General features: G+C 52.9%; 1 protein-coding gene across 1 annotated transcript; it reads left to right on the top strand.

Moving 5' to 3' along the window:
• Positions 1-3,787: 3,787 nt before the first annotated feature.
• Positions 3,788-17,165, top strand: LOC132808839 (T-box transcription factor TBX1-like; the record flags this gene model as incomplete). Its single annotated transcript, XM_060822281.1, has 9 exons — positions 3,788-3,803; positions 4,228-4,328; positions 5,350-5,702; positions 7,010-7,111; positions 9,085-9,256; positions 9,880-10,035; positions 10,801-10,868; positions 16,079-16,170; positions 16,894-17,165. Coding segments are annotated over 9 exons (1,332 nt in total), but the record flags the coding sequence as incomplete, so codon positions are not given.
• Between the last annotated feature and the right edge of the window lie 5,896 nt (positions 17,166-23,061).

Raw genomic sequence — 23,061 nt, forward strand, 5'->3', positions numbered from 1 at the left:
GGAGTGTGTGAGTGTGAAAGTGTTTGTGAGAGTGTGTGTGAAGGAGAGTGTGTGTGTTTGTGAGTGTGTGTGTGTGTGTTTGTGAGTGTGTGTGTGTGTGTGAATGTACTCGCATGTGAGTGTGTGAGTGTGAAAGTGTGTGTGAGAGTGTGTGTGAGGGAGAGTGTGTGTCAGGGAGAGTGTGCGCGTGTGTGTTTGTGCTTGTGTGTGTGTGTGTGAATGTACTCGCATGTGAGTGTGTGAGTGTGAAAGTGTGTGTGAGTATGTGTGTGTGTGTGTGTGTGTGTGTGTGAGTGTGTGACTATGAGAGCAAGGAGAGTGTTATCAGTGTGTACAGGGCTGTGTGTGGAAGGGAGTGTGAGCCTGTGAGTGTCGGTACAGGACCAGTATAATTTAAATGATGAGATATTGAGAAACTGGATGTACAAAGGTCCTTAAACACCAGTAAATGACACTAGACAAGTAGCCCCAGCAAGCAGTTTGAAGGGAACGTGTTGATCTGCTTTCATTGTGAGAAGATTGGAATTCCAAAGTCTTCCTGCAGTTACACAAGGCCTCAGTGAGACCACACCCAGAGTATTGCAGCAGTTTTCTATCTGAGACAGGATACACTTCCCAAGGAGGGAGTGGGGCAGGAGTTCATTAGGGCTGTTACTGGAGATGGCTACATTGGAAATGGACGTGCTAAATTGTCCCATAGTGTTCAGGGATGTGTAGGTTAGGGTGGATTGGCCGTGCTAAATTGTCCCATAGTGTTCAGGGATGTGTAGGTTAGGGTGGATTGTCCGTGCTAAATTGTCCCATAGTGTTCAGGAATGTGCATGTTAGGGTGGACTGTCCGTGATAAATTGTCCAATAGTGTTCAGGGATGTGTAGGTTAGGGTGGATTGGCCGTGCTAAATTGTCCCATAGTGTTCAGGGATGTGTAGGTTAGGGTGGATTGGCCGTGCTAAATTGTCCCATAGTGTTCAGGGATGTGTAGGTTAGGGTGGATTGGCCGTGCTATATTGTCCCATAGTGTTCAGGGATGTGTAGGTTAGGGTGGATTGGCCGTGCTAAATTGTCCCATAGTGTTCAGGTATGTGTACGTTAGGGTGGATTGGCCGTGCTAAATTGTCCCACAGTGTTCAGGGATGTGTAGGTTAGGGTGGATTGGCCGTACTAAATTGTCAATGTGCATGTATGTGCGTGTGCATGTGTGTGTGTGAGTGTGACTGTGCGTGTATGCGTAGATGTGCATGCATGCGTGTGCATGTAAGTGAATGTGCATGCATGTGTACTTGTGTGTACTTGCATGCATGTGTATGAATGTACATGTGTACGCGTGTGCATGCTTGTGTGTGAATGTGTGCAAATGTGCATGCAAGTGTGTATATGTGCCTGTGTGTGTGTGCGTGTATGTGTGAATGTGCTGCAAGTGTGTATATGTGCATGCCTGTGTGTGCATGTGTGTGTGTGTGTGTGTGTGAATGTACACACAATGGAGTGTGTGAGTGTGAAAGTGTTTGTGAGAGCGTGTGTGAAGGAGAGTGTGTGTGTTTGTGAGTGTGTGTGTGTGTGTGTTTGTGAGTGTGTGTGTGTGTGTGTGTGTGTGTGAATGTACTCGCATGTGAGTGTGTGAGTGTGAAAGTGTGTGTGAGAGTGTGTGTGAGGGAGAGTGTGTGTGAGGGAGAGTGTGTGCGTGTGTGTTTGTGAGTGTGTGTGTGTGTGTGAATGTACTAGCATGTGAGTGTGTGAGTGTGAAAGTGTGTGTGAGAGTGTGTGTGTGTGAGTGTGTGACTATGAGAGCAAGGAGAGTGTTATCAGTGTGTACAGGGCTGTGTGTGGAAGGGAGTGTGAGCCTGTGAGTGTCGGTACAGGACCAGTATAATTTAAATGATGAGATATTGAGAAACTGGATGTACAAAGGTCCTTAAACACCAGTAAATGACACTAGACAAGTAGCCCCAGCAAGCAGTTTGAAGGGAACGTGTTGATCTGCTTTCATTGTGAGAAGATTGGAATTCCAAAGTCTTCCTGCAGTTACACAAGGCCTCAGTGAGACCACACCCGGAGTATTGCAGCAGTTTTCTATCTGAGACAGGATACACTTCCCAAGGAGGGAGTGGGGCAGGAGTTCATTATGGCTGTTACTGGAGATGGCTACATTGGAAATGGACGTGCTAAATTGTCCCATAGTGTTCAGGGAAGTGTAGGTTAGGGTGGATTGGCCGTGCTAAATTGTCCCACAGTGTTCAGGGATGAGCAGGTTAGGGTGGATTGGCCGTGCTAAATTGTCCCATAGTGTTCAGGGATGTGTAGGTTAGGGTGCATTGGCCGTGCTAAATTGTCCCATTGTGTTCAGGGATGTGCAGGTTAGGGTGGATTGGCCGTTCTAACTTGTCCCACAGTGTTCAGGGATGTGTAGGTTAGGGTGGATTGGCCGTGCTAAATTGTCCCATAGTGTTCAGGGATGTGTAGGTTAGGGTGGATTGGCCGTGCTAAATTAACCCACAGTGTTCAGGGATGTGTAGGTTAGGGTGGATTGGCCGTGCTAAATTGTCCCATAGTGTTCAGGGATGTGCAGGTTAGTGTGGATTGGCCGTGCTAAATTGTCCCATAGTGTTCAGGGATGTGTAGGTTAGGGTGGATTGGCCGTGCTAAATTGTCCCACAGTGTTCAGGGCTGTGTAGGTTAGGGTGGATTGGCCGTGCTAAATTAACCCACAGTGTTCAGGGATGTGTAGGTTAGGGTGGATTGGCCGTGCTAAATTGTCCCACAGTGTTCAGGGCTGTGTAGTTTAGGGTGGATTGGCCGTGCTAAATTGTCCCATAGTGTTCAGGGATGTGTAGGTTAGGGTGGATTGGCCGTGGTAAATTAACCCACAGTGTTCAGGGATGTGTAGGTTAGGGTGGATTGGCCGTGCTAAATTGTCCCACAGTGTTCAGGGATGTGTAGGTTAGGGTGGATTGGCGGTCCTAAATTGTCCCATAATGCTCGGCGATTTGGTCAGAGGGAAATGAGTTTCTGTGGGTTACTCTCGGAGGGTCAGTGTGGGCTGGTTGGGCCGAAGGGCCTGTTTCCACACTGTGTAGGCAATCCAATCTAATCTCATCCAGCCAGAGCGGGGGGGGTCAACCCTGGGTCAATGGAGAGGGCAGGAGAGGGAGGCCAGGGGCAGGACCAGGCCCACCTGAAGGTGAGGGGTCAACCTGGTGTAGCCCCCAAACCGCACTACCCGCCAAACGGCAAGTGGCAGACAGAGCTGAGCGATCCCAGAGCCAATGGATCAGATCTGACCTCCGTGGCCCTGCCTCATCCAGTCGGGAATAAGGGGAGGTGTTGCCGGACGATTAAACAACTCGCTGGGAGGGGGAGGAGGCTCCCCAGATAATCCCCACCCTCAACGACGGAGGGGCCAGCACATCGGAGCGAAAGATAAGGCTGAAACATTCACAGCCGTCTTCAGTCAGTGGTGTCCCACAGGGATCTGTGCTGGCTGTACCTGGAACATGAAGGTTCTAGCGCGGGACAGGCCCTTCGGCCCTCATAAGTCGTGCTGACCTGTGAAACCAATCTGAAGCCCATCCAACCTACCCCATTCAAGAAGTTGTGAAACTTGAAAGGGTTCAGGAAAGATTTACGAGGATGTTGCCAGGGTTGGAGGGTCTGAGGTACAGGGAGAGGCTGAACAGGTCGGGGCTGTTTTCCCTGGAGCATCGGAGGCTGAGGGATTAATATTGGGTGCAATTCTGGTCTCCTTCCTATCGGAAAGATGTTGTGAAACTTGAAAGGGTTCAGGAAAGATTTACAAGGATGTTGCCAGGGTTGGAGGGTCTGAGCTACAGGGAGAGGCTGAACAGGCTGGGGCTGTTTTCCCTGGAGCGTCGGAGGCTGAGGGGTGACCTTATAGAAGTTTATAAAATCATGAGGGGCATGGATAGGGTAAATAGGCAAAGTCTTTTCCCTGGGGTGGGGGAGTCCAGAACTAGAGGGGCATGGGTTTAGGGTGAGGGGGGAAAGATATAAAAGGGACCTAAGGGGCAACTTTTTCCCCCAGCGGGTGGTACGTGTGTGGAATGAGCTGCCAGAGGATGTGGTGGAGGCTGGTACAATGACAACATTTAAGAGGCATTTGGATGGGGATATGGATAGGAAGGGTTTGGGGGGATATGGGCCGGGTGCTGGCAGGTGGGACTAGATTGGGTTGGGATATCTGGGTCGGGTTGGGCCGAAGGGTCTGTTTCTGTGCTGTACATCTCTCTGACTCCACAATAACCCGCCCCCAGGGTGTGGATACTCAGAGCGGACTCAGTGACGGTGACACCATTGACTGTCAAGGAGCAGTGGTTAGATATTTGACATCTGGTGTTGGCTCCATCTCCCTGGGATTGTGAACGGTTGTAACTGCCACCCTCTCCACTGGTGGGATCTTCCTGTGCGAGGGAATGGCATCCCCGCTGGCTGTGAATCCCAGGTCGATGATGTCACTGTGTTCTGACCCAACCATCCTCCCCCCCCCTCCTTAATCCAGTGAGGGATGGACGCCAGAGGGAAACTTTTACCCGGACAGTAGGCCTCACCCTCACCTTGAGCTTTCTAAAGTGTTTCTGGCCAATGTTTCTCCACAGGAAACAGGAAGGAACAGCTGGAGGAAAGCACAGGGGTGTGCAGGAATTAAGGGCAAGCACTCCCTGTGACCGACTGACAGGAGAAACACCCTCTTCAGCGATCTCAGGCCTACTCAGCGATCTCAGGCCACTCAGCAATCTCAGGCCTCCTCAGTGATCTCGGCCTACTCAACGATCTCGGGCCTACTCAGTGATCTCAGGCCTACTCAGTGATCTCAGGCCTACTCAGCGATCTCAGGCCACTCAGCGATCTCAGGCCTACTCAACGATCTCGGGCCTACTCAGAGATCTCGGCCTACTCAACGATCTCAGGCCTACTCAACGATCTTGGGCCTACTCAGCGATCTCAGGCCTACTCAGCAATCTCAGGCCTACTCAGTGATCTCAGGCCTCCTCAGTGATCTCGGCCTACTCAGTTATCTTGGCCTACTAAACGATCTCGGGCCTACTCAGTGATCTCGGCCTACTCAGTGAGCTCAGGCCTACTCAGTGATCTCGGTCTACTCAGCGATATCGGGCCTACTCAGTGAGCTCGGCCTACTCAACGATCTCGGGCCTACTCAGCGATCTCGGCCTACTCAACGATCTCAGGCCTACTCAGCGATCTCGGCCTACTCAACGATCTCGGGCCTACTCAGTGATCTAGGCCTACTCAACGATCTCAGGCCTACTCAGTGATCTCGGCCTACTCAACGATCTCGGGCCTACTCTGTGATCTCAGCCTACTCAACGATCTCAGAGCTACTCAGTGATCTTGGCCTACTCAGCAATCTCGGCTTACCCAGCGAGCTCAGGCCTACTCAGCGATCTTGGCCTACTCAGCGATCTCAGACCTGCCATGAACTCCTCAGCAGGCTTTCGCCTCTCGCTAGGCCCTGAGGCCTATCAGGACTACGAGGCCTGCCCACTTGTACTGCGGGAGCAGGCCGGAGGTTTCGGGCCCACACGGGAGCCCGAGCGCGTCCCTGCTGGGGGCAGAGTGACGAGGAAAAGCCCCAAAGTGGCAGGAGTGACAGTCCAGCTGGAGATGAAAGGTCTCTGGGACGAGTTCAACCAACTCGGGACTGAGATGATTGTCACAAAAGCAGGAAGGTAGGTCTGGGGTTGGGGGAAGGTGGGGTGCCGTGGGCTGGGATTCAGCAACAGGAGGGGGCACATTCAGCCCCTTCCCCAGCCTGTCCCACAGAACATGGGGCCATTCAGCCCCTTCTCCAGTCTGTCTCACAGAACACGGGGCCATTCAGCCCCTTCTCCAGTCTGTCTCACAGTAACAGGAGGAGGCCCATTCGGTGGGTGGGAGGCCAAGTGCTGGCAAATGGGACTGGATTAGGTTGGGACACCTGGTCAGCATGGACGGGTTGGGCCGAAGGGCCTGTTTCCGTGCTGTACACCTCTATGAGTGTTCAGAATAGTCCCCAGAGTCCAGTATTCACGACTGAGGCCCAGTTATTCCCACCTCTGGGTCACGGATCGGCCGGTTGGGGCGTCAATCCATTCCCTCTACAGCCCGAAATGTTCGGGGAAGACATTACCTCGGTTACAGAGTGACTCACAACGTTACAGAAAACATGCAACGGTTCGGAACCCAGAAACCGACCCAAAAGGGGTCCCAGAGATCACTAAAACCTACATTTATATAAGTGCCACAGTTTTCTGTCTCCATCTATTTCCTCCCACAGAGCGTCTCCTTTGAGAAGGTTGGAGGGAGTGAGCGGCCATCTTGACCCGCTGCAGCCCATGTGCTGTGGGCAGACCCACAATGCCCCTGAGGGAGGGAATTCCGGGATTCTGACCCTGAAGGGAACGGCGATATGTTTCCGAGTCGGGATGGGGAGTGTCTCGGAGGGGAACTTGCAGGGAGGGGGGGTGGTGTTCCCATGTACCTGCTGCCCCCTTGTCCTTCTGGATGGGAGGGGGCTGTGGGTTTGGGGGAAGGTGCTGCCTGAGGGTCTTTGGGGAGTTTCTGCAGTGCCCCTTGTAGATGGTCCCCCCCTGCTGCTACTGAGCGTCGGTGGGGGGAGGGAGGGAGGGGGTGTTTGTGGGTGGGGGGCCAATCCAGCGGGTGGGGGGTGAGGGGGGGCTGCTTTGTCCCTGGATGGGGTGGAGCTTCTCGAGTGTTGTTGGAGCTGCCCCCACCCAGGGGCAGAGTGGGGAGTATTCCCTTCCCCCCTCCTGACCCCGTGTAGATGGTGGGACAGGCTTCGGGGGTGGGAGGGTCAGGAGGGGAGTTGAAAGGATGGTGGAAAGAGAGGAACGAAACTGGGAAGAGGCAACGGGCAGGAATCTGGAGATGGAATGGGGGCAGAAGAATGGGGCCGGTTTGTGCTACGACACTTGGGGAGGGGAGGTCGGTGTTCCTGCCTGGCACACTCACACGCGAACGTCATCCTGATCCCCAGGAGAATGTTCCCCACTTATCAAGTCAAAATCATCGGAATGGACCCGACAGCTGATTACGTACTCCTCATGGACTTCACCGCTGTGGACGACAAGCGATACAGGTGGGTGCGTGCTGGGAAAATGGACAGGTCAGTCAGGGTATAGATATCTCCCTGAGAGAGAGAGGGGACTGAGAGACACCAGTCAGTGTACAGATATCTCCCTGAGAGAGAGAGGGGACTGAGAGACACCGGTCAGTGTACAGATATCTCCCTGAGAGAGAGAGGGGACTGAGAGACACCAGTCAGGGTACAGACAGCTCCCTGAGAGAGACAGAGGGACTGAGAGACACCAGTCAGTGTACAGATATCTCCCTGAGAGAGAGGACTGAGAGACACCAGTCAGTGTACAGGTATCTCCCAGAGAGAGAGAGAGGGGACTGAGAGACACCGGTCAGTGTACAGATATCTCCCTGAGAGAGAGAGGGGACTGAGAGACACCAGTCAGGGTACAGACAGCTCCCTGAGAGAGACAGAGGGACTGAGAGACACCAGTCAGTGTACAGATATCTCCCTGAGAGAGAGGACTGAGAGACACCAGTCAGTGTACAGGTATCTCCCTGAGAGAGAGAGGGGACTGAGAGACACCAGTCAGTGTACAGGTATCTCCCTGAGAGAGAGAGGGGACTGAGAGACACCAGTCAGGGTACAGATATCTCCCTGAGAGAGAGAGGGGACTGAGAGACACCAGTCAGGGTACAGATATCTCCCTGAGAGAGAGAGGGGACTGAGAGACACCGGTCAGTGTACAGATATCTCCCTGAGAGAGAGAGGGGATTGAGAGACACCGGTCAGTGTACAGATATCTCCCTGAGAGAGAGAGGGGACTGAGAGACACCAGTCAGTGTACAGATACCTCCCTGAGAGAGAGAGGGGACTGAGAGACACCAGTCAGGGTACAGATATCTCCCTGAGAGAGAGAGGGGACTGAGAGACACCGGTCAGTGTACAGATATCTCCCTGAGAGAGAGAGGGGATTGAGAGACACCGGTCAGTGTACAGATATCTCCCTGAGAGAGAGAGGGGATTGAGAGACACCGGTCAGTGTACAGATATCTCCCTGAGAGAGAGAGGGGACTGAGAGACACCAGTCAGTGTACAGATACCTCCCTGAGAGAGAGAGGGGACTGAGAGACACCAGTCAATGTACAGGTATCTCCCTGAGAGAGAGAGGGGACTGAGAGACACCGGTCAGTGTACAGGTATCTCCCTGAGAGAGAGAGAGGGGACTGAGAGACACCAGTCAGTGTACAGATACCTCCCTGAGAGAGAGAGGGGACTGAGAGACACCAGTCAGTGTACAGATATCTCCCTGAGAGAGAAAGGGGACTGAGAGACACCAGTCAGTGTACAGATATCTCCCTGAGAGAGAGGGGACTGAGAGACACCAGTCAGTGTACAGATATCTCCCTGAGAGAGAGAGAGGGGACTGAGAGACACCAGTCAGTGTACAGATATCTCCCTGAGAGAGAGAGAGAGGGGACTGAGAGACACCAGTCAGTGTACAGGTATCTCCCTGAGAGAGAGAGGGGACTGAGAGACACCAGTCAGTGTACAGATATCTCCCTGAGAGAGAGAGGGGACTGAGAGACACCAGTCAGTGTACAGATATCTCCCTGAGAGAGAGAGGGGACTGAGAGACACCAGTCAGTGTACAGATATCTCCCTGAGAGAGAGAGAGAGAGAGGGGGGACTGAGAGACACCAGTCAGTGTACAGATATCTCCCTGAGAGAGAGAGAGAGGACTGAGAGACACCAGTCAGTGTACAGATATCTCCCTGAGAGAGAGAGAGAGGGGACTGAGAGACACCAGTCAGTGTACAGATATCTCCCTGAGAGAGAGGACTGAGAGACACCAGTCAGTGTACAGGTATCTCCCTGAGAGAGAGAGAGAGAGGGGACTGAGAGACACCAGTCAGTGTACAGATATCTCCCTGAGAGACCCCAGTCAGTGTACAGGTATCTCCCTGAGAGACCCCAGTCAGTGTATATCTGACTCTCTGACCCTGTCTCTCTGTCTCCTTGTTCCTGCCCAGGTATGCCTTCCACAGTTCCTCCTGGCTGGTTGCTGGGAAAGCTGACCCCAGCACCCCCGGAAGGATGCATTTCCACCCGGACTCTCCCGCCAAGGGGGCCCAGTGGATGAAGCAGATGGTCTCCTTTGACAAACTGAAACTGACCAATAACCTGCTGGATTCTCACGGCCATGTCAGTGTTAGTCTGGGTCACCGCCCCTGACCCTTCCCCATGTCTGTCTGTCTGTCTGTCTGAGAGTCTGTCTGTCTGTATATGTGTGTGTCTGTCTGTGTTTCTGTGTGTGTGTGTGTGTGTGTGTGTGTGTGTGTCTGTCTGTCTGTGTTTCTGTGTGTGTGTGTGTGTGTGTGTCTGTGTGTGTGTGTGTGTGTGTGTGTGTGTGTGTGTGTGCCTGTCAGTGTGTCTGAGTGTCTGCCTTTCTGGTTGAGTGTCTATCTGAGTGAGAGTCTGTGTGTGAGAGAGTCTGTCTGTCTGAGCGTCTGAGAGTTTGTTTGTCTGTCTCTCTGTCTTACATTGACGATTTATGGCTTGCTGTCTCTCTCCATCTCTCTGTCTCTCTCTCTCGTCCATTTCTCTCACTGTCCATATTTCTGACTTTGCGTCTCGCTCTCTCTCTCTCCCCCTAACTGTTGCTCTCTCTATCATCTCTCTCTCTCTCTCTCTCTCTGTCTGCCTGCCTCCCTCTTGCCTCACCCTCTCTGTCTCTCGCTCAGCTCCAGTTCTGACTGAACCTGTGTGTGTCTCTCTCTCTCACTCACTCCCCACCCCCATTCCCCCCACACCCCACGCCTCTCCAGATCATTCTGAACTCCATGCACCGCTACCAGCCCCGGTTCCACGTTGTGTACGTTGACCCTCGCAAAGACGGGGTCAGCCGCGCCTCGGAGAACTTCAAAACCTTCCTGTTCGCTGAGACTCAATTTACCGCCGTCACGGCCTACCAGAACCACAGGGTAAGGGTGCAGCAGTCGGCCATTTTGGGACTAGGCCGCAGGGGCAGCCTGCTTCCCTCGGAGTGTGGAAGTCTCCCTCTGCCCCCTCCCCTCACCCCCCCCCCCGCAGAGAGCAAGAGAGAGGAGTCGAGGGATTGTCGGACTCTGAGGGGATCAAGGGAAACGGAGGGAGGAGGAGGGGGGCGGAGCAGACTTGAGGTCAACGGTGGTCCCCGATCGCACCAAACGGGTGGGACAGGCCGATGGCCTCCTCCTGCTCCCGTTCAGCGCATCCTTCGTGACGAGGTGGGGGGCAGGTGGTGGGGGTGGTGTCCCTTCGGCCCGTCTGGTCTGTGCTGGTCAGCTGCATTGTTAGAAGGGGGAGACGTTCCCCCACCCCCTCCCTCGCAGAGCAGGAGAGAGGCCCGGTTTCAGGAAGGAGAGAGCGTGAGGGAAGATCCCAGAGTCCGATGGCCACCCCACCCCCTTTCCCACACTGTCAGGGGGATGTAGAGGGAGCCCTACACTGTATCTAACCTCCCCGTGCTGTCCCTGTCCCTGGGAGGGCTGGATGCTGACACTGGGTATACAGTGGGAGGGGGGACACACTGTCAGGGGGATGTAGAGGGAGCCCTACACTGTATCTAACCCCGTGCTGTCCCTGTCCCTGGGAGCGCTGGATGCTGACACTGGGTATAAAGTGGGAGGGGGGACACACTGTCAGGGGGATGTAGAGGGAGCCCTACACTCCGTTCTGATGGCCATGTGTTTGTGAATGTTTTTCAGATTACCCAGTTGAAGATTGCCAGCAATCCGTTTGCGAAAGGATTCCGGGACGGAGACACGGATGATTGGTGAGGCACCGCCCCTTCCTCCCCGGTCAGTCTGGTCCTATCGGGTGGTCGGAGCAATCCTGACCTGGGCAGGGGGCTTCGTCCCCCTCCCCACCCCCCCAGAGACAGCTATTCCCTGGCTCTGGGAGTTGAGCATTAGGTGTTTATCAGGAGCTGGCTGTACTCAGCTCGGTCTGTGGATGGGAGCAGGGAAGGAAGGGACCCACTGGACTGGTCTGTTGTGAGTGCGAGGCTTTTCTGTGTGTGTGTGAGTGTGTGTTTGTGAGTGTGAATGTATTTGTAAGTGTGTTTGTGAGTGTGTTTGTAAGTGTGTGTTTGTGAATGTGAGTGTATTTGTGTGTGTGTGTGAGTGTGTTTGTAAGTGTTCATGAGTGTGTGTATTTGTAAGTGTGTGTGAGTGTGAGTGTATTTGGGTGTGTTTGTGAGTGAGTGTATTTGTAAGTGTGTGTGTTTGTGAGTGTGTTTGTAAGTGTTCGTGAGTGTGTGTATGTGAGTGAGTGTGAGTGTGTTTGTAAGTGTGTGTGAGTGAGTGTATTTGTGAGTGTGTGTGTGAGTTTATTTATGTGTGTTTGTGAGTGAGTGTATTTGTAAGTGTGTGTTTGTGAGTGTGTTTGTAAGTGTTCGTGAGTGTGTGTATTTGAGTGTGTGTGTGTGTGTTTGTAAATGTGTGTGAGTGTGAGTGTATGTGTGTGTGTTTGTGAGTGTGAGTGTATTTGTAAGTGTGTGTGTGAGTTTATTTGTGTGTGTTTTGTAAGTGTGTGTGAGTGTGAGTTTATTTGTTTGTGAGTGCATTTATATATGTGTGTGAGTGTATTTGTAAGTGTGTTTGTGAGTGTATTTGTAAGTGTGTGTGTTTGTGAATGTGAATGTATTTGTGTGTGTTTGTGAGTGTATTTATAAGTGTGTGTGTGAGTTTATTTGTATGTGTGTGCGTGTGTCTGTGTGGAACTAAGTTCAGCAACAGCATATGAGAAGCACTAGGCCGGGATTGGAGCCTGAGGCTTTCCTGCTTGATGTAGGATCAGGTTAACTCAGCACTAGGCCTGAGTCAGGTCCTGAGCCTTTCTTGCTTGGTGTAGGATCAGGTTAACCCAGCACTAGGCCGGGATTGGAGCCTGATGCTTTCCTGCTTGGTGTGGGATCAGGTTAACTTAGCACTAGGCCTGGGTTGGAGCCTGAGGCTCTCCTGCTTGGTGTGGGATAATGTTAACCCAGCACTAGGCCGGGATTGGAGCCTGAGGCTCTCCTGCTTGCTGTGGGATAATGTTAACCCAGCACTAGGCCGGGATTGGAGCTTGAGGCTTTCCTACTTGGTGTGAGATCAGGTTAACTTAGCACTAGGCCTGAGTCAGAGCCTGAGGCTCTCCTGCTTGGTGTGGGATCAGGTTAACTTAACACTAGGCCTGGGTTGGAGCCTGAGGCTTTCCTGGTTGGTGTGGGATCAGGTTAACTCAACACTAGGCCTGAGTCAGAGCCTGAGGCATTCCTGCTTGGTGTGGGATCAGGTTAACTTAGCACTAGGCCTGAGTCAGAGCCTGAGGCATTCCTGCTTGGTGTGGGATCAGGTTAACTCAGCACTAGGCCTGAGTCAGAGCCTGGGCCTCTCCCTTTTGTTTAATGCCCCACGTCTTTGTTCTGAGTTTGAGGACAGAGTGTGAGACAAGTGAAAAACCACATCACGTGAAGATAAACGTTGAGACAGACAGCCTAGAAGGATGGGCCTTTCCAATGTCCCTCCATATCACAGTAAAATAACCACCGCGCCCCCCCAAAAAAACATAAATCCCTTAAAATTGATCGCTGTGGTTCGTTTTGAAAAACTAGTCCCTAGATCTTTACAAATAATCAATTTGAAACACTGGGTTTGCATCTTATATTAAAGATTGAGTGAATATATTACCAATACAGTAACAATAAAGTAATTTAACTACTATCTCTAATTTAAGCCCCAACGTTACTGGTTTTCAGCTCCATTTACCTTCAAGAAAAGTGAGAGGCAAACACAGAGTAAGAGAAAATAATAAAAATCACCAGCCGACTTATTGAAGCAGGTGGATCTGTGCCATGGGGATATGGTGACGGTCTCTGAAGATGTCACTCAGGGTCAGATAAAGGCGGCAATATTTCAAACCTAACTTCCCATTACCCGAGCGTCCAAGAGCACCTCACGGGAAGTTGGGCGGGGGCTTTCACACCTTTGTGATGCACCACCGACAGCCAAACCCCTTATCCCAGTCCATAAACCTGATTCAAGCTCTGACTGTCTCCTCCCAGTTACCATCCACCATTGACTTGAGCATTCAGACTCTTCCAGACTTGCTGGAGCCAATTGACTGGTGCTGGACTAATGGTAAGGACTCTTCCAGACTTGCTGAAACCAATTGACTGGTGCTGGGCTAATGGTAGGGACTCTTCCAGACTTGCTGGAACCAATTGACTGGTGCTGGATTAATGGTAAGGACTCTTCCAGACTTGCTGAAACCAATTGACTGGTGCTGGGCTAATGGTAGGGACTCTTCCAGACTTGCTGAAACCAATTGACTGGTGCTGGGCTAATGGTAAGGACTCTTCTAGACTTGCTGAAACCAATTGACTGGTGCTGGGCTAATGGTAGGGACTCTTCCAGACTTGCTGGAACCAATTGACTGGTGCTGGATTAATGGTAAGGACTCTTCCAGACTTGCTGAAACCAATTGACTGGTGCTGGGCTAATGGTAGGGACTCTTCCAGACTTGCTGGAACCAATTGACTGGTGCTGGATTAATGGTAAGGACTCTTCCAGACTTGCTGAAACCAATTGACTGGTGCTGGGCTAATGGTAAGGACTCTTCTAGACTTGCTGAAACCAATTGACTGGTGCTGGGCTAATGGTAGGGACTCTTCCAGACTTGCTGGAACCAAGTGACCGGTGCTGGGCTAATGGTAAGGACTCTTCCAGACTTGCTGGAACCAAGTGACCGGTGCTGGGCTAATGGTAAGGTTCTTGTCTGTGTAGATGAGCAGAGAGATCTCGGCGTCCATAGACATAATCCCTGAAAATTGCCACCCAGGTTGATAGGGTTGTTAAGAAGGCAAACGGTGTGTTAGCTTTTATTGGGAGAGGGATTGAGTTTTGGATCCACGAGGTCACGTTGCGGCTGTACAAAACTCTGGTGCGGCCACACTTGGGGTATTGTGTACAGTTCTGGTCACATTATAGGAAGGATGTGGGAGCTTTGGAAAGGGTGCAGAGGAGATTTCCCGGGATGTTGCCTGGTATGGAGGGAAGGTCTTACGAGGAAAGGCTGAGGGACTTGAGACTGTTTTCGTTAGAGAGAAGGTTGAGAGGTGACTTAATCGAGACATATAAGATAATCAGAGGGTTAGATAGGGTGGACAGGGAGAGCCTCTTTCCTCAGATGGTGATGGCTAGCACGAGGGGACACAGCTTTAAACTGAGGGATGATAGATACAGGACAGATGTTAGAGGTAGGTTCTTTACTCAGAGAGTAGGAGGGGGTGTGGATCGCATTGCCCGCAACAGGAGTAGACTTGCCAGCTTTAAGGGCATTGGATAAGCACAGGGACAAGAATGAAATAGTGTAGGTTAGATGGGCTTCAGATTGGATCCACAGGTCGGTACAACATTGAGGGGCCAAAGGGCCTGTACCGCGCTGGAATGTTCTATATTCTATGAACTCACTTGGAGCCAACTCCTGCCCTTTCTGTTTAGAACAGAACACTCTACCCCAGTGACAAAGCCTTGATAGAAACCTTTGATCAGATCCCAAAATTGGAGGTGTAGTGGACAGCGAAGAGGGTTCCCTCAGATTACAACAGGATCTGGACCAGATGGGCCAATGGGCTGAGAAGTGGCAGATGGAGTTTAATTCAGATAAATGCGAGGTGCTGCATTTTTGGAAAGCAAATCTTAGCAGGACTTATACACTTAATGGTAAGGTCCTGGGGAGTGTTGCTGAACAAAGAGACCTTGGAGAGCAGGTTCATAGCTCCTTGAAAGTGGAGTCGCAGGTAGATAGGATAGTGAAGGCAGCGTTTGGTATGCTTTCCTTTATTGGTCAGAGTATTGAGTACAGGAGTTGGGAGGTCATGTTGCGGTTGTACAGGACATTGGTTAGGCCCCTGTTGGAATATTGGGTGCAATTCTGGTCTCCTTCCTATCGGAAAGATGTTGTGAAACTTGAAAGGGATCAGAAAAGATTTACAAGGATGTTGCCAGGGTTGGAGGGTCTGAGCTACAGGGAGGGGCTGAACAGGCTGGGGCTGTTTTCCCTGGAGCGTCGGAGGCTGAGGGGTGACCTTATAGAGGTTTATAAAATCATGAGGGACATGGATAGGATAAATAGGCAAAGTCTTTTCCCTGGGGTGGGGGAGTCCAGAACTAGAGGGGCATAGGTTTAGGGTGAGAGGGGAAAGATATAAAAGGGACCTAAGGAGCAACGTTTTCCCCCAGAGGGTGGTACATGTATGGAATGAGCTGCCAGAGGATGTGGTGGAGGCTGCTACAACATTTAAGAGGCATTTGGATGGGGATATGGATAGGAAGGGTTTGGAGGGTGAGTGCTGGCAGGTGGGACTAGATTGAGTTGGGATATCTGGGTCAGCATGGACGGGTTGGGCCGAAGGGTCTGTTTCCCTGCTGCACATCTCTATAACCGACCTGCGTAAAAATTCCAGTTAACCGACTCACGAAAAAATAGCAGCTTGTTTTGTCCTTCGCTTTCCGACACAACCTCTTCCCACCGGTCCCAAACTCACCTTCAGCTCACTGCCCACAGTTCAGAGCCGCAAAGCCGAAACGTGGACAGGTTTGGCAGAACTCAGCAACTTTTGTCCCCGGAGCGTCGGAGGCTGAGGGGGTGACCTTACAGAGGTTTGCAAAACCGCGCGGGGCGCGGAGAGGGTGAACGGAACAGGCCTTATCCCTGGGGTGGGGGAGCGTTTCGAAACCAGGGGGCATATCTTGAAGGAGAGGGGGACGAAAGTTTGAAAGTGGGGGTCGGCATGGAGTGTTGGGCCGAAGGGTCTGTTTCGGAGCTGAGTGACTCAGCGACACTCCCAGAGGAACCACGGCGGTCCCTGGAGATGACCGATAGACAGAGCTGGGAGGGTGGGGGCTGGTGGGGGCTCAGGGGAAAGCAGGGGTCCTGAGTTAGAAACACAGCAGGAGCGGCAACGAACGCGCCTCACGGTCTGTTGGATTTTTCCAGGGCCCGCAATGTCAGACCGGGCTCCCTGCCGACGCTGGGACTGATCACCAGATCCAAACAACCACCATCGGCGCCACTTCACCGAAGGGAAGGTAAATGCGAGCGGGGGTGACCCACACCGCACTGACAGGACTTCAACTGATTGCAAACCGACTGGGAATCAGCACAGTGAGGACAGCTCTCCCTCAACCTCCCAGCTCACAGGGATAACACTCCCTCAGCACTGACCCTCCCACAGTGCGGCCCTCCCTCAGCACTGACCCTCCCACAGTGCTGCACTCCCTCAGCACTGACCCTCCGACAGTGCGGCGCTACCTCAGCACTGACCCTCCGACAGTGCGGCCCTCCCTCAGCACTGACCCTCCGACAGTGCGGCCCTCCCTCAGCACTGACCCTCCGACAGTGCGGCCCTCCCTCAGCACTGGCCCTCCGACAGTGCGGCCCTCCCTCAGCACTGACCCTCCGACAGTGCGGCCCTCCCCTCAGCACTGACCCTCCGACAGTGCGGCCCTCCCTCAGCACTGACCCTCCGACAGTGCGGCCCTCCCTCAGCACTGGCCCTCCGACAGTGCGGCCCTCCCTCAGCACTGACCCTCCGACAGTGCGGCCCTCCCCTCAGCACTGACCCTCCGACAGTGCGGCCCTCCCTCAGCACTGACCCTCCGACAGTGCGGCCCTCCCTCAGCACTGACCCTCCGACAGTGCGGCCCTCCCTCAGCACTGACCCTGTGACAGTGCTGGCGTTCCCTGACTGTGTGTGTTATTTCAGGATGAGCTGTGTACGTGTCTCTCTGATGCCTGTTCTCTCTCCTCAGGCTCCCAGTCCGGCTCTCACATCCCGCGGGAACTCACCGCCCGGCGTCTCGGAGCTGCCCAGGCCCAGACCCGTTCCTTCGCCCTCCCACTGGGCTCCTTCAGCCACTCGACCCCTCGGCTGGACCAGCACGGGCAGTCCTCGTCACTCCTGCCCTACTCCCTCTCGGCCTACTCCACAGATCCCGATCCTGGGCCTTTCCCAGAACATTCCGCCCCAGGCGTGGTGTTGGCCAACCCGTACGGAGCCGGTTGCTATGGTTACAGCCCCTGATGAGGTGTCTTCCCTCCCCCTCGTCATCCTCGCTCTCTCCCCTCCCCCCGTGAGACCTGCTCCCTTGTCATTTCCACCTCACTCTCCACGGACCCCTCACAGTGACCCCTCACTCTCTCTCACTCTTCACTCACCTTCCTCCCAACTCCGCACTCTCTCTCTCTCTTCACTCACTCACTCTCCCCCTCACTCACTCTCCCCCTCACACACTCTCCCCCTCACTACCTCACTCCCCACCCACTCTCCCCCCTCACTCTCTGACGCCTCCCCTTTAATCTGTCCCGGTCACTCTCTCCCCACACCCCCTCTACTCCTCTCCTTCTCTCTCTCTCCAATATCCCTCTCTCCCTCTCTCTCTCTCTCCAATATCCCTCTCTCCCTCTCTCTCTCTCTCCAATATCCCTCTCTCTCTCACTCCAATATCCCTCTCTCCCTCTCTCTCTCTCTCTCCAATATCCCTCTCTCCCTCTCTCTCTCTCTCCAATATCCCTCTCTCCCTCTCTCTCTCTCTCCAATATCCCCCTCTCCCTCTCTCTCTCTCTCCAATATCCCTCTCTCCCTCTCTCTCTCTCTCCAATATCCCCCTCTCCCTCTCTCTCTCTCTCCAATATCCCTCTCTCTCTCTCTCTCTCTCTCCAATATCCCTCTCTCCCTCTCTCTCTCTCTCCAATATCCCCCTCTCCCTCTCTCTCTCACTCCCTCTCTCCCTCTCTCTCTCTCTCTCCCTCTCTCTCTCTCTCCAATATCCCCCTCTCCCTCTCTCTCTCTCTCCAATATCCCTCTCTCCCTCTCTCTCTCTCTCCAATATCCCCCTCTCCCTCTCTCTCTCTCTCCAATATCCCTCTCTCTCTCTCTCTCTCTCCAATATCCCCCTCTCCCTCTCTCTCTCTCTCCAATATCCCTCTCTCTCTCTCTCTCTCTCCAATATCCCTCTCTCCCTCTCTCTCTCTCTCCAATATCCCTCTCTCTCTCACTCCAATATCCCTCTCTCCCTCTCTCTCTCTCTCTCCAATATCCCTCTCTCCCTCTCTCTCTCTCTCCAATATCCCTCTCTCCCTCTCTCTCTCTCTCCAATATCCCTCTCTCCCTCTCTCTCTCTCTCCAATATCCCCCTCTCCCTCTCTCTCTCTCTCCAATATCCCTCTCTCCCTCTCTCTCTCTCTCCAATATCCCCCTCTCCCTCTCTCTCTCTCTCCAATATCCCTCTCTCTCTCTCTCTCTCCAATATCCCTCTCTCCCTCTCTCTCTCTCTCCAATATCCCCCTCTCCCTCTCTCTCTCACTCCAATATCCCTCTCTCCCTCTCTCTCTCTCTCCAATATCCCTCTCTCCCTCTCTCTCTCTCTCCAATATCCCCCTCTCCCTCTCTCTCTCTCTCCAATATCCCTCTCTCCCTCTCTCTCTCTCTCCAATATCCCCCTCTCCCTCTCTCTCTCTCTCCAATATCCCTCTCTCTCTCTCTCTCTCTCTCCAATATCCCTCTCTCCCTCTCTCTCTCTCTCCAATATCCCCCTCTCCCTCTCTCTCTCTCTCCAATATCCCCCTCTCCCTCTCTCTCTCTCCAATATCCCTCTCTCCCTCTCTCTCTCTCTCCAATATCCCTCTCTCCCTCTCTCTCTCTCTCCAATATCCCCCTCTCTCTCTCTCTCTCTCTCTCCAATATCCCTCTCTCCCTCTCTCTCTCTCTCCAATATCCCTCTCTCCCTCTCTCTCTCTCTCCAATATCCCCCTCTCCCTCTCTCTCTCACTCCAATATCCCTCTCTCCCTCTCTCTCTCTCCAATATCCCTCTCTCCCTCTCTCTCTCTCTCCAATATCCCCCTCTCCCTCTCTCTCTCACTCCAATATCCCCCCTCCCTCTCTCTCTCTCACTCCAATATCCCTCTCTCCCTCTCTCTCTCTCTCCAATATCCCCCTCTCCCTCTCTCTCTCTCTCCAATATCCCTCTCTCCCTCTCTCTCTCTCTCCAATATCCCTCTCTCCCTCTCTCTCTCTCTCCAATATCCCCCTCTCCCTCTCTCTCTCACTCCAATATCCCTCTCTCCCTCTCTCTCTCTCCAATATCCCTCTCTCCCTCTCTCTCTCTCTCCAATATCCCTCTCTCCCTCTCTCTCTCTCTCCAATATCCCCCTCTCCCTCTCTCTCTCTCTCCAATATCCCTCTCTCTCTCTCTCTCTCTCTCCAATATCCCCCTCTCCCTCTCTCTCTCTCTCCAATATCCCCCTCTCCCTCTCTCTCTCTCTCTCCAATATCCCTCTCCCTCTCTCTCTCTCTCCAATATCCCCCTCTCCCTCTCTCTCTCTCTCTCCAATATCCCTCTCTCCCTCTCTCTCTCTCTCCAATATCCCTCTCTCCCTCTCTCTCTCTCTCCAATATCCCTCTCTCCCTCTCTCTCTCTCTCCAATATCTCCCTCTCCCTCTCTCTCTCACTCCAATATCCCCCTCTCCCTCTCTCTCTCTCACTCCAATATCCCTCTCTCCCTCTCTCTCTCTCTCCAATATCCCTCTCTCCCTCTCTCTCTCTCTCCAATATCCCCCTCTCCCTCTCTCTCTCACTCCAATATCCCCCTCTCCCTCTCTCTCTCTCTCTCCAATATCCCTCTCTCCCTCTCTCTCTCTCTCCAATATCCCTCTCTCCCTCTCTCTCTCACTCCAATATCCCCCTCTCCCTCTCTCTCTCTCTCCAATATCCCCCTCTCCCTCTCTCTCTCTCTCCAATATCCCTCTCTCCCTCTCTCTCTCTCTCCAATATCCCTCTCTCCCTCTCTCTCTCTCTCCAATATCCCTCTCTCCATCTTCCTCACTCCTATGTCCATCTCTCCCTCTCTCTTTCTTCTCTGACTGCCTGTGTTTCCCTCCAATCTCCCCCTCTCCAATTTCCCTCTCTCTCTCTCTCTCTCTCCATCTCCCCCTCTACAATCCCCTTCTCTCTCTCTCTCTTCCCATCTCTTCAATCTCCCTCTCATATCTACGCTTCCTCTCTTCACTGTCCCTCTCTCCTCTCTCTCTCTCTCTCCAATCTCCCTTTCTCACTCTGTCTGTCTGTCTGTCTCTCCCTCCCTCTGTCGCTCCCCTCCCTCCCTCTCCAGTCGGACGACATTAACCCTCTGAGCACTGTCTCTGGACAGATGGAGGTGTTAATTTGTCAAGTTTAACTCTCTCTGCACGCTGGATAATATCGATGTTTATCTGCTGTTATTCCACCCCCGCCCTGTGCTTTCAAAATAAATATTACCCGAGAGAGAGACAACATCCAGTCTGTTCTTCACACGCAATCCCAGCTGAGATACTCTGAGACAGCGCCTACAGGTCATCTGGGAGGGTTCAGAGACACTGACAGAGACAAACACACACTCCCCCATCAAACACTCCCAGGGACAGGGACAGCACGGGGTTAGATACAGAGTAAAGCTCCCCCTGGTGTTGGTGTTAATTTGGTCCATTTTCTGCATTGACGACGTGCTTTTCGTAGTTGACCACGACCGAAGTTATTTGGCACAGTTTTTTCAAATTCTCGATCGACATAATGACTACACCAGGGACGTCCCTGCCGACCCAGGCTGAGCGATGGAACCTTTCTCCTCCATGCCTCCCCCCATCGGATCGGGGGGGAGACCGGAACTGGAAGTCACGGCAGCTCAGCTCGGCTCGAACTCATGGAATTCTGCGGCGTGCACAACGCGGAGAGTGACCGGGTCCCTCCGACCTCCCCGGGTGACCGTGCGAGAGACTGGCACCGCGCCCTCCTCCCTCTCGGAGTGTCCCTCCACAGGGCCAGGCTGGCAGAGGGAGTCAACCTCATCGCACCCACAGGAGAGGACGGAGAACAGCAGGATGGCAGCGACTCGCGGGTTGGGCTGGGAGGGTTCGGGCAGTGAGACAGGAGTGTTTCTGCATCCGAGGAACAGACTCCCGGATCGTCATGTCGCAGATACAGGGGTGTCTCCGAATTAGGGTGGCTCAGGGGTTAGCGTTGCTGCCTCACGGCGCCAGGGACCCGGGTTCGATCCCAGCCTCGGGGGAGACTGTCCGTGTAGACTTTGCACATTCTCCCCGTGTCTGCGTGAGTTTCCTCCGGGTGCTCCGGATTCCTCCCACAGTCCAAAGGTGTGTAGGTTAGGGTGGATTGGCCGTGCTAAATTGTCCCATAGTGTTCAGGGATGTGCAGGTTAGGGTGGATTGGCCGTGCTAAATTGTCCCATAGCGTTCAGGGATGTGTAGGTTAGGGTGGATTGGCCGTGCTAAATTGTCCCACAGTGTTCAGGGATGTGTAGGTTAGGGTGGATTGGCCGTGCTAAATTGTCCCATAGCGTTCAGGGATGTGTAGGTTAGGGTGGATTGGCCGTGCTAAATTGTCCCATAGTGTTCAGGGATGTGTAGGTTAGGGGGGATTGGCCGTGCTAAATTGTCCCATAGTGTTCAGGGATGTGTAGGTTAGGGTGGATTGGCCGTGCTAAATTGTCCCATAGCGTTCAGGGATGTGTAGGTTAGGGTGGATTGGCCGTGCTAAATTGTCCCATAGCGTTCAGGGATGTGTAGGTCAGGGTGGATTGGTCGTGCTAAATTGTCCCACAGTGTTCAGGGATGTGTAGGTTAGGGTGGATTGGACGTGCTAAATTGTCCCATAGCGTTCAGGGATGTGTAGGTTAGGGTGGATTGGCCGTGCTAAATTGTCCCATAGCGTTCAGGGATGTGTAGGTTAGGGTGGATTGGCCGTGCTAAATCGTCCCACAGTGTTCAGGGATGTGCAGGTTAGGGTGGATTGGACGTGCTAAATTGTCCCACAGTGTTCAGGGATATGTAGGTTAGGGTGGATTGGCCGTGCTAAATTGTCCCATAGTGTTCAGGGATGTGTAGGTTAGGGTGGATTGGCCGTGCTAAATTGTCCCATAGCGTTCAGGGATGTGTAGGTTAGGGTGGATTGGCCGTGCTAAATTGTCCCATAGCGTTCAGGGATGTGTAGGTTAGGGTGGATTGGCCGTGCTAAATTGTCCCACAGTGTTCAGGGATGTGTAGGTCAGGGTGGATTGGCCGTGCTAAATTGTCCCATAGCGTTCAGGGATGTGTAGGTTAGGGTGGATTGGCCGTGCTAAATTGTCCCATAGCGTTCAGGGATGTGTAGGTTAGGGTGGATTGGCCGTGCTAAATTGTCCCATAGCGTTCAGGGATGTGTAGGTCAGGGTGGATTGGTCGTGCTAAATTGTCCCACAGTGTTCAGGGATGTGTAGGTTAGGGTGGATTGGACGTGCTAAATTGTCCCATAGCGTTCAGGGATATGTAGGTTAGGGTGGATTGGCCGTGCTAAATTGTCCCATAGTGTTCAGGGATGTGTAGGTTAGGGTGGATTGGCCGTGCTAAATCGTCCCACAGTGTTCAGGGATGTGCAGGTTAGGGTGGATTGGCCGTGCTAAATTGTCCCATAGTGTTCAGGGATGTGTAGGTTAGGGTGGATTGGCCGTGCTAAATTGTCCCATAGTGTTCAGGGATGTGTAGGTTAGGGTGGATTGGCCGTGCTAAATTGTCCCACAGTGTTCAGGGATGTGTAGGTTAGGGTGGATTGGCCGTGATAAATTGTCCCACAGTGTTCAGGGATGTGCAGGTTAGGGTGGATTGGCCGTGCTAAGTTGTCCCACAGTGTTCAGGGATGTGCAGGTTAGGGTGGATTGGCCGTGCTAAATTGTCCCACAGTGTTCAGGGATGTGTAGGTTAGGGTGGATTGGCCGTGCTAAATTGTCCCACAGTGTTCAGGGATGTGTAGGTTTGGGTGGATTGGCCGTGCTAAATTGTCCCATAGTGTTCAGGGATGTGTAGGTTAGGGTGGATTGGCCGTGCTAAATTGTCCCACAGTGTTCAGGGATGTGTAGGTTAGGGTGGATTGGCCGTGATAAATTGTCCCAC

This window comes from Hemiscyllium ocellatum (assembly GCF_020745735.1).
Source record: "Hemiscyllium ocellatum isolate sHemOce1 chromosome 40 unlocalized genomic scaffold, sHemOce1.pat.X.cur. SUPER_40_unloc_4, whole genome shotgun sequence".
Lineage (NCBI taxonomy): Eukaryota > Metazoa > Chordata > Chondrichthyes > Orectolobiformes > Hemiscylliidae > Hemiscyllium > Hemiscyllium ocellatum.